This window comes from Scardinius erythrophthalmus, assembly GCF_964197995.2.
Source record: "Scardinius erythrophthalmus genome assembly, chromosome: 1".
Classification (NCBI taxonomy): Eukaryota; Metazoa; Chordata; class Actinopteri; order Cypriniformes; family Leuciscidae; genus Scardinius; species Scardinius erythrophthalmus.
In genome coordinates this window covers 7,548,281-7,567,855 of record NC_138221.1, presented here as the reverse complement: position 1 = coordinate 7,567,855, position 19,575 = coordinate 7,548,281, and the positions used below count along the sequence as shown (strand labels likewise).

Sequence of the window (19,575 nt, the reverse complement as noted above, 5' to 3'; positions counted from 1 at the left end):
CGCCCACTGCTGTGATTGGCTGCTGTGAGACTTCAGTGTAAACGCCCACTGCTGTGATTGGCTGCTGTGAGACTTCAGTGTAAACGCCCACTGCTGTGATTGGCTGCTGTGAGACTTCAGTGTAAACGCCCACTGCTGTGATTCACTGTGAGACTTCTGTGTAAAGGCCCACTGCTGTGATTGGCTGCTGTGAGACTTCTGTGTAAAGGCCCACTGCTGTGATTGGCTGCTGTGAGACTTCAGTGTAAACGCCCACTGCTGTGATTGGCTGCTGTGAGACTTCAGTGTAAACGCCCACTGCTGTGATTCACTGTGAGACTTCTGTGTAAAGGCCCACTGCTGTGATTCACTGTGAGACTTCTGTGTAAAGGCCCACTGCTGTGATTGGCTGCTGTGAGACTTCAGTGTAAACGCCCACTGCTGTGATTGGCTGCTGTGAGACTTCAGTTTAAACGCCCACTGCTGTGATTGGCTGCTGTGAGACTTCAGTGTAAACGCCCACTGCTGTGATTCACTGTGAGACTTCTGTGTAAACGCCCACTGCTGTGATTGGCTGCTGTGAGACTTCAGTGTAAAAGCCCACTGCTGTGATTGGCTGCTGTGAGACTTCAGTGTAAACGCCCACTGCTGTGATTGGCTGCTGTGAGACTTCAGTTTAAACGCCCACTGCTGTGATTGGCTGCTGTGAGACTTCAGTGTAAACGCCCACTGCTGTGATTGGCTGCTGTGAGACTTCAGTGTAAACGCCCACTGCTGTGATTGGCTGCTGTGAGACTTCAGTGTAAACGCCCACTGCTGTGATTCACTGTGAGACTTCTGTGTAAAGGCCCACTGCTGTGATTGGCTGCTGTGAGACTTCTGTGTAAAGGCCCACTGCTGTGATTGGCTGCTGTGAGACTTCAGTGTAAACGCCCACTGCTGTGATTGGCTGCTGTGAGACTTCAGTGTAAACGCCCACTGCTGTGATTCACTGTGAGACTTCTGTGTAAACGCCCACTGCTGTGATTGGCTGCTGTGAGACTTCAGTGTAAACGCCCACTGCTGTGATTGGCTGCTGTGAGACTTCAGTGTAAACGCCCACTGCTGTGATTGGCTGCTGTGAGACTTCAGTGTAAAAGCCCACTGCTGTGATTGGCTGCTGTGAGACTTCAGTGTAAACGCCCACTGCTGTGATTCACTGTGAGACTTCAGTGTAAACGCCCACTGCTGTGATTCACTGTGAGACTTCTGTGTAAAGGCCCACTGCTGTGATTCACTGTGAGACTTCAGTGTAAATGCCCACTGCTGTGATTCACTGTGAGACTTCAGTGTAAACGCCCACTGCTGTGATTCACTGTGAGACTTCAGTGTAAACGCCCACTGCTGTGATTGGCTGCTGTGAGACTTCAGTGTAAACGCCCACTGCTGTGATTCACTGTGAGACTTCAGTGTAAACGCCCACTGCTGTGATTCACTGTGAGACTTCAGTGTAAACGCCCACTGCTGTGATTCACTGTGAGACTTCAGTGTAAACGCCCACTGCTGTGATTCACTGTGAGACTTCAGTGTAAACGCCCACTGCTGTGATTGTCTGCTGTGAGACTTCAGTGTAAACGCCCACTGCTGTGATTCACTGCATCATACTTAGACATGAATCAAGGGGAAATTCTTCAACACTAGCATACTGCTCAATAAGTGACAAAATAACGCCAACATTTTCCTATTTACATGTTGTGATGTGTATAGTCACAGCGTGTACAAATAACATAAGGTCACATGAGTCACAGCCGTCTTCTAACCGTGTACATACTGGGAACTATATTCTCAGAAGGCGAAGCACTGCTACTTGGGCAAAACAGCTTGAATATTAGATTTAATATTAAAATAAACCAACACTATCTCATGACCAATTCGTATGAATTCGTACGAATGATAAAAAGTTGGCTAATTCGTACGAATTCGTACGACCTCACTCGTACGAATTTATACGATTTGTCTAAACCCACGTGATGGGTAGGATTAGGGGTGGGGTCAGAGGTAGGTCATTCGTATGAATTCATACGAATTGGGCAATTCATAAAATATGTACGATTTTGCAAAAAAATAAAAATAAATAAATGAAGATATAAATCAATAAAATTAGTTGTAAATTAAATATGTTAAACACTAACACAAAAAGGAAAGAATGATGCATTGACTTGGGTATATAATAGGATTAACGTTTGATTGGCGTTCTGGGAACGTTCTGAGACGCTCATGATGTGGACCTTCAGGAAACATTCATGACCTTCTGGGAATGTTTAGGGGACCATAACTATAGGACGTTCCCGAGTGTCTACACCACATTTACATAACCTTCGCAGGACCCACTAATGCTATAGTTTGGTCCTACAGGTCCGTCCATCACGTTTACTGAATGTTTTCAGATCAAGTCAGTTATTCATATGAAAACAAGTAAATCAAACACAGTAAATCTTGTGTAAAGTTTGTCCAAATATTGGGAAACAGTAACAACAGCGAGAACAAAAATGTATATTCATTTTATTTACAGTAAAGGTTAAGCGACAAGTAACAAGGACGAAGATTTATTTTAATTATAAATATACTGTGTGTGTGTGTGTGTGTGTGTGTGTGTGTGTGTGTGTGTGTGTGTGTGTGTGTGTGTGTGTGTGTGTGTGTGTGTTTGCCAGTCACTCTCTCCATCTTCAGGAGGTGCCCCAAGTTGACATCATGCAAGTGTGTATGAAGAGCGCAGGGTCTGGAAAGCACAGAAGATGCCATACAGTCGATGGAAATCACCTTTACCTGTTGTGTGGGATGTGGGAGAATTTAATTCTGAATATTACTTCTGATGATGACTGATACTAGATCCATGCCTGAGGTGTGACTTGCCTACCCGGTTGTGCATTAAAGTGTACACTGTAACAAATTTCTGTAGATTCTACAGCAAAATTCTACAGAAATGTATTGTTTTATCATTTTACAAGTTATTACTGTAATTCGCAATGCATTATGGGTCAAAAAGAGTATTACAGTTGTTAACAGTATATTTAAATTGAATTACAGGTATATAAATTGATTTACAGGTAAGAGGTGTTTTCACTGTACTTCATATGGTTTTACAACAATTTACTGTGATGTGGCATTATGGGATTGCGCGGGCTGAATACAGGTTTGAAAACTGGTGGACTGGAGCAGGGCAAGAAGAGTTGATGATAAAAGGCACTATTTACTAAATTTTTGGTAAGCTAACTTAAATTTACATCCATAAATATTACAATCTAATGTATTACAAATGCTGTTAAGCGATTCATATTTTGAACATAATTCATAGGCATGTCAGATGAAATTAATTTTATCGACTTGTTAACAACTGCGTGTTATCAGGACATTACTGGGATGTAAAAGTGTTTGATTCCAATATTCTTCCTCCCCCGAAACGTTACGTTTATTTAGTAAAGTAATGTGTCCTTAATTTTAAATTTCTTGTTTCAGGCGAGGCATAGAATCGCGACGGGGCGCGCCATAACAGTGGTGAGACGAAGCTTACAAGGTAAAACCATGATCGTAAATGTTATGGACGAATGCTGCCGTTTTATTCGCATTTGCTCTCAAGAGAGTATTTTTAGAGCATTTGCAGTTTGGCAGACAAGACAAATCCACTGAAGTGTTGGTGAGACAAAACGCACGTGCAGTTAGCTTTCTTGACGAAAAACATTAGGATATGATATATTAACATCGTTGGATGCTGCTATTTTCTCATTTATTTCACCAGTTTTGATTTCTTATTGAGAGCATGTAAAACCAGTGTTTAACAAAGGCCTGCGTCATAACTAAATTTAACGCAAAGCAATTTGCTGCGAACAATGATATAGGAATATTATTCGCCTTTGCTCTCGAGAGAGTAGAGCATTTGCAGTTTGGAAGACAAGACATAATTACTGAAGTGCTGTTGAGACAAAACTATAGGCTACAGTAAATACGCACGTGCAGTTAGCTTTGCTGACGAAAAACATTAGAATAGGCCTATGATTTTAACATCGTTGGATGCTGCTATTTTCACTAGTTTGGATTTCTTATTGAGAGCATATAAAACCAGTGTTTAACAAATCCCTGCGTCATTACTAAATTCAAAATGTCTGGCAAAAGATTTGAAAGTTCATTTTATTTTCTGTTCAAAGTTCCCATAGTTATCGTTTTCTTAATATAACTTAGGCCTACCTAAATCTAAATGAGAAATGTATCACTGTAAATTGTGTCAACAACTACTAGTCGACTAGAAAAAAATTTAGTCGGAGGCAGCCCTCATTCCACATATGTTCGAGCCAGGCTCAGGACATTCTGGGTTGAGCGAGCGACCCTGAGCGGAATGAGCGAGCGGAGCGGGATATTCAGAGATTAGATGCGCGAGCTCACGAGCTCTGATCGGATCAAACCCGAACCTCACTGTCTGCTGAACTTGCGCAGAAACATCAAAATAAACATAACCAGCTTTTTTAAATTGTTTTTAAAACTAAACATTTAGACTATTTTAGTACAAATGATGAGCTTATTGCCGCTTTTTTTTAATTCTTGACAAAATAAGAATATATTAAGTTTTTTTTTTTCCTCACACAACCAGCTAGCCTATAGGGGCCCCTGACCACCTTGATCCGCCCCTGTGTATAGGCCATAATGTTATTTGTATTTGTGCATATTTTGTTTAATAATAGTATATTTTGCTGTGTTTATTTCATATTTTTTATTTCCTATGTAATGTTTCTAAACTTTTTGGCATTTAACATGGTGTGTATTTAAGAGAATATAGGGTGTGAGTGTCTGGAGGGTGTATTATTTAACCCATTACTCCCAGTGTGATCAGCTGTGGAAGCACGTGTGTTTTGTTTGCTTCTGTTCTGTTTGGAAACTAGAAGAAATCAGTTTTTTTGTTAAGGAACATGATGCGTGTAGAGACTGACACAAGATAATCACCGAATTATAGACTTTACACTATGATATTATATTCTACTTGTGTGAATTATAGTGAAAAAACATGATAAAAAGTGAATAAAGTTTAAAATAATGTTCAGAAATTATTCATTATTATAAAGTTTTGAACTGTGTTATATAGCTGTGTTTTCCAGTGTGTTCGATGTCAAACTCAAAAATGATTTTATTTTTAATCATTGAAACATGTCATTATTTTATATGAAAAAGTGATTAATTGTATTTTATTGAGAAAATAGTTTAGTTTGTCTTGTGTGTGTGAGAGTGTGTATATATATATATATATATATATTAGATCAGATAGCATTTTAATCTGTCATATGGCCATGTACTCCTATGGGGCATGTTGTCACATTTCACTTCCATTCTTTCGGGGTAGCCTATATCAAAAAAAAAAGTATACACTGTATTAATAAAACAAAACCACATATGTGTGAAATAAACACTGAACCCTATAAATTTACACAAACTGAGAAAGTCAAAAGCGTTAGGATGTGCCCCGCTCTCTATATTTAAAGCTACTTCTTAAGATTCGAAAGCAAAATAAATTAACCTTACAAACATTTCATACATAAAACATAAAATAATTTAATTAAAAGATAGTTTTAGTCAATGACACCCAGGCTTGTTTCTTCACGGGAGGAGTCACTGTAGTTTGGAGGAGTGTGTGGTTTGTAGACATGCGGCACCCTCTCACACACACACACACACACACACAGACCACATCAGCACCTCAGTTTCACCTCAGCTACGGTAAGTGCTTTTGAATTGCGATTTACTATCATTATGAAAGGTCTTTAAATGTACATTGCCGTTATATTTGCATATTGTGTGTATTATTCGTGTGCGAATACATTTATGCCGAGGATTGTCCCGCGTTTCTTATTGTAAACCTGGTTTGCAAACATGCTGATAATAATAACTGGGAATTCGTTTCGTTTCTGCGAACCGCGTTCATTCTGTTCATTTCAACTGAACCGGCGTTTTGCATTAATTCATGTTTTAGAATAAAATGCAGGTAAATGGACTGGATGATTTATGAAGTGTGCTGTTATGTCGTGTAATATCTGGGGGAGCAGCAATGCATTTTGAGGAGAACAGTGTTATTAAAGTGTAATGTAATGTGACTATTATCAGCTTGTGAGCGTGAGACATAAGTTGAGCCGATCACGATGAACCAAAGAACACGTGTGGATGTACATTAATAACCCCTTATAATTAATCGTAATTAGACGTTGGAACATGAAGTCGGCTGCTTTTTTAAAGCATGAATAAAATATTCACATTTATGGTGAAATATGCTCAACATAACGGGCACGTTACATTATATGAACATGTGAGCGGGACTCGAGCCGATGTTCAGTTTAACTGGTTTAACTGGTGACCGAGTTAAACTGCGAGGCCAGATGTGAACGGTGTCATTGGAAATATAAAAAAATAAGTAATGAAAAATTACTTGTAAAAAATCTAAACTAACTTTAGCTGGACAATAACTTTATTCCAGAGCTGATATAAAGCCAAAACAATCTCTGTATAGGCTACTTTAATTTCCCATTATCACTGTAAAGCCGCTTTGGAATAATCTACATTGTTAAAGCGCTGTAAATAAAGGTGACTTGTTATGGCAAAAGTTTGTTTGACAGAATAAATAAAGTCTTGCTTGTCACCTGACGGGACCCAGTTAAACTGAACATCGGCTCGGATCGGCTCCAGTGGCCCGCTCACATGTTCATATAGCCTAATGTAGGAACGTGCCCGTTATGTTGAGCATATTTCACCATAAATGTGAATATTTTAGTTATCCGTGAACTCATTTAGCGGAAAACAAGTCTGTCGGTAGCCTAGAGTAAAGAGTTCAGACATCCTGTTGAATGAACGAGTTCTTCTTCCGCATTCAGGCTCGTGCACGAGCTGTGACGTCATTCGTTGGGGGGAAATAATGTAGGGGAGCGCGTGGCACATCCGAACACATTTTGTTTTTTGTTTTTTTGATTAATTATTAAAAAAATAATTAAGTTAGATGAATCTTTTTTTTCTTCTTCTTTTTACACATTTCTGCTACAAATGAACACTTAACTGTAACAGACAGAGGGTTAGTTGTAACACTTGTGTGTAACACATAATTCAGTACTATTTTATCTGTTTGATATTGTTTGTACATCCGTAGATAGATAAAATGTATCCATCCCTCATCAAATCATCCTTCTTTCATTGATCAATATCACGGATTGAGATATATGAAGGGCTGCACATTTTTTGCAATAATTAAATCAATAAAATCATCAAATATTGTAATTGCAATTGAATTATATTTGTGTGTGGCAGCTGCATGCACAATTATTATTAATAATAACAGTATAAAAACGAGCTCAAAATCACATTTTAAAGGGTTTTAAACGAATGTGAAAAGAAATCATACTTTGACATTTAAAATCCAACATTGTTTGTGAAAGTCCAATAAAGGTAAATGTGGGAAAATAAATATAGAAATAAATGCTCAAACCTGTAAAGTTGTGTGGCTCCCTGTTTTCATTTCATAATCATTGTACACTTGGCGGCTTAGTTGTAGCACTGTGCAACATCTAACCCTGCTGTGTAAAACATATTTAAGCCTAGCTAACAGTTGCTTCTAGGAGTTGCTGACATGTTTCAGAATGGTGCAATGTTTTTATTGTATCGTAGATTCCAAGGGAAAACTCATAAACAACGGGAACTTCAGAATGGTCTCTCTTTATTAGGACTCATCTCTGTAGCCAGCAATATAACGTTACACACACAAGCACACACCACAAGGCATGTTCTTCTCTGCTTTTAACAGTGCTACAGCCCACAAACATGGTACGTCACCGCCCCCTATTGGACAACCCCAATACCACCCTTAACATACAGCAGTTTTAGCCAACAAGACAGTGATGAAGGTCATATAAAGTTAGATTAGGTGATATAGCCTACACACCCAAAAAGTTTGTTTTTGAAAACAATTGCTTGCATGTAAAAATGCAAGGCATGGTGTCGAAACACTCCCATTATGTTCACGAAATCATATCAAAACTTTCCACAAATCAGCGGGAGACTGTCTTCTGACAGCGAGAGAGAAAATAAGCGGAAACACAACCAGGGGTGCGTTTCCCAAAAGCACAATTAGCCAACTGTAATATGCTTTGGTGCATCATAAATGTGGAGACATGGAGATAAACTACTTTGAATCTTTATTAACAGGTGCAGAGCGGACAGCGCATCAGCAGATTACAGACTGACCCCGGAACAGCACACTCTCTGCTCCAGTGCATCAGGAGAAAAGGTGACATATGCAAACCCATGCCGCCCTCTACTGGACAACATTGTCAATAGCATCACATTTACTACACCAACTATGTTCGCAATTTCCATCGTTGTCAGCATAGTTCAACGAGTCAGTGTTTCCCGCAACCATCGTTCTAACGAACATTCGCAAACAGCATCGCAGAGTTGTGTGTTTGGGGCGACAGCTCTCGAGCTGTGGTTAGAAGCAGAAATTCTAGATTGCATGACGTGGACTTAATAAATCCTGATCTTGAGCAAAATAAGCAAGCTGACATTCAGTAGGGAGAGCGGGGCACAACCTAACGCTTTTTGACTTTCTCAGTTTGTGTAAATCTACTTATGGTTCAGAGTATTTATTTTTTCCCACATTAATTTCCCACATGTCTAGTACAATTATGTGTTTTTGTTTTATTAATACAGTATATACTTTTTTCTTGATATACCCCGAAAGAATGGAGGTGAAATGTGACAACATGCCCCATAGGAGGGGTACATTGTAACATGTGTGGGGCACATTGTAACATAACATATGGCAGCTTAAATGTTATCTGATCTAATAAAAAAAATATACAAAACAAACTAAAATATTTTCTAAATAAAATACAATTAAAAAACTTTTTCATATAAAATAATGGCAATTTTTAATAATTAAATAGAAACTCATTTTTGAGTTTTGACTCCGAACACATGAAAACACAGCTATACAACATAGTTCAAAACAAATAAATAATTAGTAATTTCTGGACATTGACTCTCAGTCTTTATTCACCCTTTTCTCACGTTTTCTCAATAAAATTAACCCTTGTATGGTGTTCGGGTCTGTTGGACCCGTTTTAATTTTTTATCAAAAGAAAAATGATACAATTAATTATTTTTTCAAAATGAGACTCATTGGCCTTGGCTCATTTTCTGTGAGGAATATATATCAGAACACATTTTTAATGAAAACACGCTGTACACCCCCCCCCCCCTACACATTTATATTACACACAGGATGTTCGGGTCCACTGGACTCGGGGCTAATAAAAGTGTGGAAACAGTAGGTCCTGTGTACCTTTACTCTGTCCTCCTCCTGTCAGTGCCTGCTGTTAGTGTGTGTATGTTCTTGTATAAGGTTTATGAGGACACAAATGTGTATAATGACATGGGTGTTACAACGTAAACATGGTTTATGACAACATCTGTGTCCTCATACTAAAACATACTAAATGGTGTTTTTTGAAATTCAAAAAATGGCAAAAGTTTACTGTGATTGGTAGGTTTAGTGGTAGGGTTAGTGTAGGGGGATATATTATCCAGTTTGTACATTAGAAAAACCATTATGCCAATGGAGAGCGACCGTACACCACATATCCAAGTGAGTGAGTGTGTGTGTATGTGCATGTGTGTGTGTGTGTGTGTGTGTCTGTGTGTGTGTTGTGGGTGTGTGTATGTGTCTGCATGAGTGTGTGTGTGCGTGCGTGTGAGAGAGAGATTGTGTGTAAGTGTGAAAGAGTGCAAGAGTGAGTTTTGTGCTTCTACTCCTGCCATTCCCACACGAGGTTGCAATTCTTAAATGTGATCTAACAAAGGTAAAGAGAAAATATTGACCATATATGCTGTTTATATTGCTTGTAATTGGGATGAAGTAAACATCTGTTGAGTATTTTAACATAACATTTTTGATTGTGTTGAATTAAAAACCCAAAAATGCAGCGGGTCCACCAGACCCACGAACACTGGCTGAGTAACAAAAATATGAACACCACACAAGGGTTAATAAAAGTATAGAATATAATAGCATATTTCTAATAGGGGCACATTGTAACGCAGTGTTACAACATGCCCCGCCTGCACAACTGGGATTTAAACCCGGCTAGTGTCTTCTGCTAGTTAGCGAGCGAAGCATTAAATAACTATCTCAACTGTTAAATAACATCTTGGAGATTAAAATAATATCAGATTTGTCTTATTTTAAATAAACTCAAAAAATAGAGATGAAAAATTGACTTAAGTAAGAAATTTACTTTTGCTATGGTTTAATAAATGTCTATGGATATCTTCCAAAAAAAAATAATTTTGGCGGATTTTTTTTTTCTATATAGTGTTGATATGGCAACTAGTAAATAAACAAAGTTCCGTCATCCAAGCGTGTGCGGAAGTATTTAAAACAAGCGTGTTACAACTAACCCCGCGCTAGGTTGTGCCCCGCGCTCCCCTACATGTGTCTTTTATTTAGAATACATACAAATGTCATTTACGTCTTTTAGTTTGTCAAGAGATTTAAAGCACCGTTTTTGAAGACTGCGCATGTGCGAACGTGCTCTAGGCCTACTATGTGAGATTCGAACGAGCCAAATATTGAGTCTGGTAATAAAGCAAAACGCACGTGCGTTTCCCGTACAACTATAGCTCGCTGCTTAACTACCATAGTACGATGCATCGTTGGAGAAATCAACTAGCTAGTCACGACTGTTTCTCGTTCAACCACGTTGGTTTATGACGTCTCGCACGTGGTGGACTAATAACTTATTTTAATTAATCAGTTTGAGATCGAATTAACGCTAGATTTTGTCATATAAGTTACAGACATGGCATCTGAAGACCATTTCTAATTTTTCTCAGTTTTTTTGCTTTATTACCAGACTCAATATTTGGCTCGTTCTTACATAGTAGAGCACGTTCGCACATGCGCAGTCTTCAAAAACGGTGCTTTAAATCTCTTGACAAACTAAAAGACGTAAATTACATTTGTATGTATTCTAAATAAATAACACGGGTTGTACTGAATGTCAGCTTGCTTATTTTGCTAAAGATAAGGATTTATTCAGTCTACATCTCATGTAAACTAGAAACTATGCTTCTAACGTTCCAACCACACAAGTTTGCGATGCTGTTTGCGAACGTTCGTTGGAACGATGGTTTCGGGAAACACCAAATCGTTGAACTATGCTGATAACGACGGAACTTGCGACCATAGTTGGCTAACGCTTTCGGGAAACACACCCCAGATTCATTAAAAGTTATTACTCCACCACGTGCGTGATGTCATAAACCAACGTGGTTGAACGACCACTTTGCGACAATACGGTTTCGGGAAACAGTCCTGACCATAGATATCATAATATAATAAAGGCTAGATGTCTCGTCCGCACTGCTGGCCAATGGAGGTCGACGTCCTCACACGGCGGCCATCTTACCACAGGGTGCTCGCTCACTTGTAACATGGTGCATGTAGGCTACTTTTAAATAACCATAACTTGCTCAATTTTCTACCGATTTTCAGACGGTTTGGTTTGTTATAAATGTCAGAGATGTAGTTATGACACTGCATACATATGAATAATTATAACAATGGACTTCCATAAGAATTATAGCCACGTTAATAACGTTTGTAAGAAACCAAACCGTTTAAATCCGTCAAGATTTCAGCGAGATAAGAGGATTTGTGTGCGTGCTGATCATTCACCTTAATTCACAGCTGGGTCATACTATTCGGTGCCATTCAGCTTGGTACATTTCTATCAAAAAAGTTAAAATTTCCATAATTTAATAGTTGTATCTGAAGAATGGCTTTTTACACTACAAGACATATATATATATATATATATATATATATATATATATATATATATATATATATATATATATATATATATATATATTGGTCCAGCTCAGGAAATGACTCTTTAATAATTTTGACCAAATTCTTCACACATGCAAAGGCCAAATGTCAAATGTCATTCTCATATCAATTAATAAATGTTTTGAATTCACAGTTATTGAAATATTTAAATTTTCTAAGAGCTAAAATGTCCATCATAAAGAGCATAAAGTGTTCATCAACAAGCATTATCTTGAAAAAAGTTGTTGTATTTTAAGGCACAGTGGTAATTTCAACATTTCTTTTAGAATAAAAAGACATTTCAATTGAATTTTGTCCCATTTTTAAATCATTTAATTTTGCCATTTCGTTCCCTAAAATTAACCACAAAGATATGCATAACATTTGTTGATTAGAGCAACAGTCAAGAGGCGTGTTCAGAGGAATTTTCCATCAGAGTAACAGGGACATTCAATCCAGGGACACAACATATTTTAAAGACTTTAAGCATTAAAAATGTATTACTAACAAAAAATATATTTTGGTGAGGAATATTATAAATAAGAATATACAACAATATTAAAAAAAATTTAGTTTATTTGATTTTTATTACTTATATTTGTGGCTGAAGTTATGCAAGCTTACTTGGGGACATGGCAGTTTAGCCTACTTGCACTAAAATCTGAGTAATTATTTTTTTAATGAATTAATCCTGGGTACATTTAATTGTGTTCTATCGTAAAAGGGGATTAACTATTTAAGATGATCATCTGGAAACAAGTATTAGCCCATTTTTACTCAAAATATACCACATTATGTCATGAGGACTCAAATGGCACCGAATGCTAAGAATGACCCAGCTTCCCTGTGGTAAGATGGCCGCCGGTGATGCCGGAAGTGACTCCGCCTTAAGACATCTAGCCTTTATATGATATCTATAGTCATGACAAGCTACTTGATTTCTTCAACGATGCATCGTACTATGGTAGTTAAGCAGCGAGTTACGCCGTTGTTCGGGAAACGCAGGGTGCTGTTATTGTTCGAACAACGGCGTAACTCGTGGCTTAACTATCATAGTACAATGCAACAAAAACAAGAAAAAGACAAAAGAGGGAACAGAGCCATATATTTTATATTGTATATTTGCACTGATATATACATACGCTTTTTATACAGTTCTGTTGTGCAGCACTGCATTTCACCAAATAAAGAATCATTGTTTCATTGTAAACTAAATGTTCAATTGCCATTTTATTACATGATGAAATATAGATTCAACTCAATTGATTTGACATGATTTTGATGAGTAAAATGTATCAAATTAATAAAATGGAAAATAATTCTGACTCTTTAACAGTTAGGCCACGACTGACCCATAATGTATATTGTTATATTTGAGCTAAAAAATAAAATAATAAACTGAAGTTTAATGAAGTTTCAAGCATCACATGACCACGGGGTCTCTGATGTCACTTAGAGCCGGCACTAACACACTGCAAATCTGCATATTTCAGTCACTAATGCCGTGCCGCAATCAATAGTGTCATACCTGTAATTATTTATTCACATTTATAAGACTTCTATTTACAAAAGTGAACAAATGAGAGAAAAAAAAAATATATATATATGATAATAGGGGAAAGCTATGCAGAAAGTTGTTGTGAGTTGATTGTGATTCTTGATGAGTGAATGTCTAAATAACATGAGAAAAATTCTGTAATTTATTGTTTTAAAACAGGTTCTTCATTTGAGTTGAGTCATTATGTCTAACATCAGTGTGTGTTGTGGAGAGATTGAGAGCACTGTGGGGTTTGTGTATGTGATTCTGCCCGTACTGAATCACACACTCAATAAAGACTGTGAGCAGAGCTGGTATTCAGAGGTGACTGTTACACACACACACACACACACACACACACACACACACACACACACTGATTGTGAGCAGAGCTGGCTCTCAGAGGTGACTCTACACACACACACACTCATGATCAGATCCTCTTGTGTGTGTTCAGGACCGGCGTCTGATAGCAGATCCATCAGCTCCTGAAACACTGAGTGATCACACCACACACACACACACACACACACACACACACACACACACACACACACACACACACACACACACACACACACACACACACACACACTCATGATCTGATCCTCTTGTGTGTGTTCAGGACGGGCGTCTGATAGCAGATCCATCAGATCCTGAAACACTGAGTGATCCTGTTATTTCAGTCTCATCTGATCGTCTCGTCACGTCTCGCTGTGTGAACGTCCTTCATGAGATCCTCTGTGACGCTTCAGGAGTAAATCAACTCTCAACACATCATTCCTCTGTTTTCATACTGAATATTTCACTAACATCATTCTCTAATGCTTCTTTATTTCATCACAGTCTCATCACAGTCTTAAGATCATGTTCAGAGGTGAGAGACACACTTCAGTGAAAGCGATGCATGATATACAGTATCGGTGGATATATGATAATTTTTTATGTTATTGGCATCGGCCTGATTAGTACATTTGTCCGAAACCGTAATTCCTCAAATAAAAACCAGGTTTATTTACGTGAACTGCAGAAGGTAACAGGGGCTTTTGTAAGAGGCAGGCCTTTATTTTTAGATTTTAAATAAATTTTCATCTGGGGTTCATGCTCCTCAAAGTTGTTGAAAAGTCCGTTACTGCACTGGCACTAAACGAGACCCGTGTTACATCCAATGTAGCTACTGCCATCTACTGGCACACGAAAACCCCGTTTTTATCACAGAAAACTATTATTTCTTAATAACTTTTTCTTTATGATAGAAATGTTACAGCCACTGTATTTTCTTGAATAATAACACGTGGACATCAAAACACGCAAACTCATGAGGGTTTAAACTTTTATTCTGAAGTCGTAATGATTAAACAGTTTGCATACAGATGTATTCTCCTGTGTTGGTCTAGGTTTATAGAAGATTTACATTATAAATCTGGTGAAATGGCGTACATTGCGTTCCCATATGAATGTCATAAACAACCCAAACTCACAGCGTAAGCAGAGATGGAGTTTGTTAAAAGGACGTATTTACTTCCATGTTGCAAAATAAGGAAAATTATAATAAGAACATCATAATTGTGTGCTATGCTTTTTAATGGTGATAATTTATTTATTTTTGTAATCAGGCTCAAAAAAATTAGATTTATCATCCAATATATCAGTGTAATGGCAATTTTGAGAAGTTAATAACAAACAGCATCAATGGTGTAAGAACTTTCAAGAGGCAAAATTGTAATAAAGAGAAAAGGTTTATTTCAATGAGGATTCTTTTCACAAAAGCCGCAGCTACCCAGCTTTGAAACAGAATACCTATTAGACATAATAAAACATAGACATTTTATACAATTTCTTGGCAAAAAACTCCTCCTTCCAGGTTTCTTGTAAATTTCCAGAAAGATACCCCCTATCTTCAGCTAGTTCGGACTGGTTTCTACCCCCCTGGTGCAGGTCACACTGTTCTTTGTCCCTGAGACACCCAAAGGCCTTCATCTATGACCTAAATTGCCTCTCACTTCCCTGTCCCCCCTCAGCTGCTAGAAAACCTCACAGAAACATATGATTAAACAGTTTAAAAACAAATGATTATAAGAAATACTGAATTTTCCAAAACATCAGTTATCGGCTTTCAAATATAAAGAACTATTGGTTATCGGTATTGTGTGTACTGTGTTGAACTGAATCTTCTGGAAGTGAATCATGATGATTGTGAATGTGTTTTTCAGTGAGGAATGAAACTGCAGCGACTCCAAACTCAGGTGAGTTTCAGCTGATAAACGTGTGTCTAATTCACTAATAAAACACTGATTTAGACTCAGTCCAGTGTGAATGTTTTCTGTCATATTGCCTGATATTTGTGATCGTTGTGTGTTTTAAAGATGTGAATGAAGTGACTCCGTCTCTCCGGATCTCAGGTAAAACATTAAGAGCTTTAAACATAAACTCGAATATTGATTTATCATTATAGATCAGCTGATCTGATATTTGATCACTTGTATAGATCAGTTGTGGTGGCTGTTTGCTCTCTTCATCTTCATCATCATCATCATCATCTGTTTTATACTGCGTAAAAGGATCTTCAGGTGAGTCCAGACTCCAGACTGATCTTATAACGTCGTACTTCAGTCTTTATATCTGACACTAGTTCACAAGAGCTCAGGTCATCGTCAATCACAGTTATATTCATTTGAGCAGATTATTTTATGATTCTGCCATGTTTAGTCGAACAGCTTTCTATGAATTTATATATATTTATAGATTTTGGTGTAAGAAACCAAGAGGTGAAAATATAACTCATGATTTGACCTCTGTAGCAGTCAATGACGTCTCAGATTGAATTAATAAATCAAGGGGAAATCTCAAGTTTAAACGTCTTTTTATGTCTCTGAATAAACAGAATATAATAATGTGTATAATAAAGTGTCAGTGTGTTGTCAGATGTTTTCAGAGGTTCATCTGTCAGACTGATGATGATCCAGACAACAGGTGAGTGAATCAAACTGAGAGAAAGACGTATTTCACTTCATCACATGATCATCTCAGAGATGAGTCAGATGATGATGATGATGATGATGTAACATACAGCTGATGAAGATTAATCTGAATCTGTTTCACACAGGGATCTGAAGGTCGGATCACCGAATGAACATCAGAAGGAATGTTGAAAGATACTGACATCAATCTCGTCTCACGTAATCCATCAATCAGTGTTTCAACCGTCAATAAAATAGCTGGAGAACAACAATCTGTAATTAATAATCTGGTATCACACATAACGTCACATTTACCTCAGAAAAGCCATTCGATGACAATAAACTCCTAGAGAGGAGAATTTTGAAAAGCTGATGTAATGGAGATCAGGATTGAATGGGGAGATCAGCTTGAATCGGTGAGCGCCGGCAGATCTGCCTTCTGCAAACAACCTCAAGATCATGATTTCTGAAGAACAAAACATGAAGATAATAAATCTCAGTACAAGCTGGGACTGAAAACTGAAGGCTGCTTTTGTGAACACAAGTACAGTTCATTTTCTAAATGCTGCACCTTAATGGAAATGATTTAAACAAAATGTTATGTTTTGTATTAGTTGGTTGCAGAAGTACGGACAGACTTTATTTAGAGACAGAGCCATCGTTTGTTCAGTAAACCACAGTTTATAAAAAAAAAACGTTTGTTTTGTTTTGTTTCTTTTTCCCACGGTGAACCGTGACTTAAAAACGAGGTATTTAATTTTTGTGTAGCGTCACACTGCATTTCTCTGCTTTAGCTGGTTTCTATTAGCCTGGCTAATCTGAATCTCGTATTTGAGGCGTGGTTTACGAATGCCCAGAGCCGTTTATTGGGCGCTATGAATGTCTATCAAATGCGCCTGTACGTAGCTCATAGCCAATCGTTTCAGTTATACCAGATGACGTATGTAGAGCGACAGAAATTCGACGAGGAAGAAGGCGATGGGTCAGAGATTTATGTGTACATGATGGCGTTCAGCGACTATTGCCTTTGTGCAAGACAAACATGTTGGATCCATAGATATAAACAAACTGCTTCGGTGTGTCGCATAGACGTCATCATCGTCTTGCTGCTCCCTCCCCGTTCTGTGATTGGTCCCCTCGCTGAGGCGAAAATCTGGTCCATGGTATCCAGGCTGACTAGCAGCGTGAATAAAATCGTGCTGTGCGCAAGTCAGCATGGGGATACCCAGGCTAGGTTTCTATAGCTTTATAACAAATCTGTCTTTATGTATGAATATCACTGGATCTGTGATCAATTGCTTGAGATTTGATTGAATAAATGTAAATGAAGCTGCTGTTCAGGTTTTGAATGTTGTTTATTCACTAGTTTGGTTTGTTTTTGTGCTCATTGAAGAGAGGAGCTCGTACATGGACACTTGTGTTCACTTATTCTTACTCAAGATTTGATTCAGCCACAGAAACGCTCAAACATGTCAAACACAACTCAAAATCTCTCCCATTTTCACAGAAATGCATAATATATATATCTCACTTCATTTCAACATTTACTGTTGTAAGGCCCGCGCTCAATCGGCCCAATGGAGGCATCCGATCAGCGGGAAAGGTTTCTGCACATTACTGTCTTTCCTCGTGGCAAAGTAATTTGATTAAATGAAATACATTTTTCTCAGATGTAATTACCTCGCTATTTCATCTGACTCCATAAGTGAAAAGGTTTTAATGATATCTGTGCATCATTGAATGTGAGCGAATGTTTTGACTATTCCTTTTAACTATTTACTGAAAATAATGTCGGAGTCGATCAGAATAAAAATGTTTACAATTTATTATGTCAGGTAAATGTATCATGCCAATTTTATAATCAGTTCAAAGATAATAGATACAAAACATCAAATGCTCTGGAATAAAGAGAGAGGATGCAATACCTAACAGTCTTCAGGGCTGCTACGCGTTGGGTCTCTAAAATAAAGGCTTTTTAAATAATTTTGAAGAAGAGTGTCTTGGATTTTCTCCTTTCTACATACAGTGGATTTTAGGTTAATTTTTTCAAATGCATTATAGAATTGGTAAATGTTATTTTCTAATATTGTTTAAATGCTTATTTGTGCTTTATGTTTTAAAAAAAAGAGTGTTATGTGCATTTATTAAATTAATTATTTTCGCTTGGCATACCAGCCTGATGACGTAATCGTACGCGCCCGTGATGTGCTTTATTCAGAGTAATACTACAAGAAAGCCATCACTGCATCGCTCGTTTTATTACTTCTTTAATTTTTTTAAATTTCTTTTCAGGTAACTAAAACACTATTCAGTTTTGAGTATAAGTAGCCTGGGAAAACCCAGACAACATCTGGCAAATTTAGATTTTCTCTGCAAGTAGTCTGGCAAAGAGCTCATTCAAGCCCATTTCCATGCCGAAATCGCAAAATCGCAAATCCAAATCGCAGCACCAATCAGAAACTTTGAGGCGGGCTTTACACGATGACGATCGCTGTGATTGGTTTTAGGTCTAGCCTATCCAAACGCGCCGAGAGGCATTTGAGTGATGTCCACTCTGTTGGTGAAGCGCACCAACTTTTAAATGCATTATTATATTCAAATTGCAAACACATGAGGACAGTCTCCATGAAAGACCCACTGGCAGATGAACGTGCTACTACATTTCTCTCCGAAACGGTAGGAAATTAAATTAGATTTAATAGAGGATTTTAACTGTGACAAGATGATTGACAGTTTACGTGACGGGATGCACGCGACAGATTCGTCCGATAAAGATGACGAAGTGGTATGTCCCAAAGCTTGCCTACTTTTTTGCTACACATTCAAAAGTAAATACATTTTCTTCGCAAAAAAGAGTACATACTTTTATGGCGTAGTGTAACTTAGGCGAATTGGGACGCAGTATATGGCTTTACACATGACGATCGCTCTGATTGGTTTTAGGTCTATCCAGTTGCACCCAGAGGCATTTGAGCGACGTCCGTTGGTGACGCCCCTTTGGAAATGATTTGTCTATGGAGCTTTGCCAGACCCTAACTCAGTTACTACTGAGAATGGTCTGGTTTTAACCAGGCTAGAGTATAAGCATTGTTTAATGCAATACTGATGAGTTGTGTGTTCACTTTGTTTTACTATATTAAAAGTGTGTCATGAGTTTAGTATGCCGGAGCACATGGTTAGCATGGATGTTTCGCGATTAGCACGAT

At 37.9% G+C, this 19,575-nt stretch overlaps 1 protein-coding gene across 1 annotated transcript; it reads left to right on the top strand.

Moving 5' to 3' along the window:
- The first annotated feature begins 5,612 nt into the window (after positions 1-5,612).
- LOC308690820 (uncharacterized protein) lies at positions 5,613-17,704 on the top strand. The gene is made up of 10 exons (XM_081365523.1): positions 5,613-5,718; positions 8,185-8,266; positions 13,590-13,733; positions 14,035-14,166; positions 14,256-14,286; positions 15,623-15,655; positions 15,776-15,811; positions 15,898-15,979; positions 16,335-16,382; positions 16,526-17,704. The coding sequence occupies exons 3-10, from the start codon at positions 13,614-13,616 to the stop codon at positions 16,569-16,571; spliced, it is 528 nt and encodes a 175-aa protein (XP_081221649.1). The 5' UTR covers positions 5,613-5,718; positions 8,185-8,266; positions 13,590-13,613; the 3' UTR covers positions 16,572-17,704.
- The last annotated feature ends 1,871 nt before the right edge of the window (positions 17,705-19,575 follow it).

What these genes read in the sequence shown, in the direction of transcription:
- LOC308690820 (XM_081365523.1), top strand. Translation starts at nt 13,614, where the DNA reads ATGTCTAACATCAGTGTGTGTTGTGGAGAGATTGAGAGCACTGTGGGG. An exon ending in TGCAGCGACTCCAAACTCAG is followed by an intron (nt 15,656 to 15,775) that starts GTGAGTTTCAGC and finishes TGTGTTTTAAAG; the next exon opens with ATGTGAATGAAGTGACTCCG. An exon ending in TCCGTCTCTCCGGATCTCAG is followed by an intron (nt 15,812 to 15,897) that starts GTAAAACATTAA and finishes TCACTTGTATAG; the next exon opens with ATCAGTTGTGGTGGCTGTTT.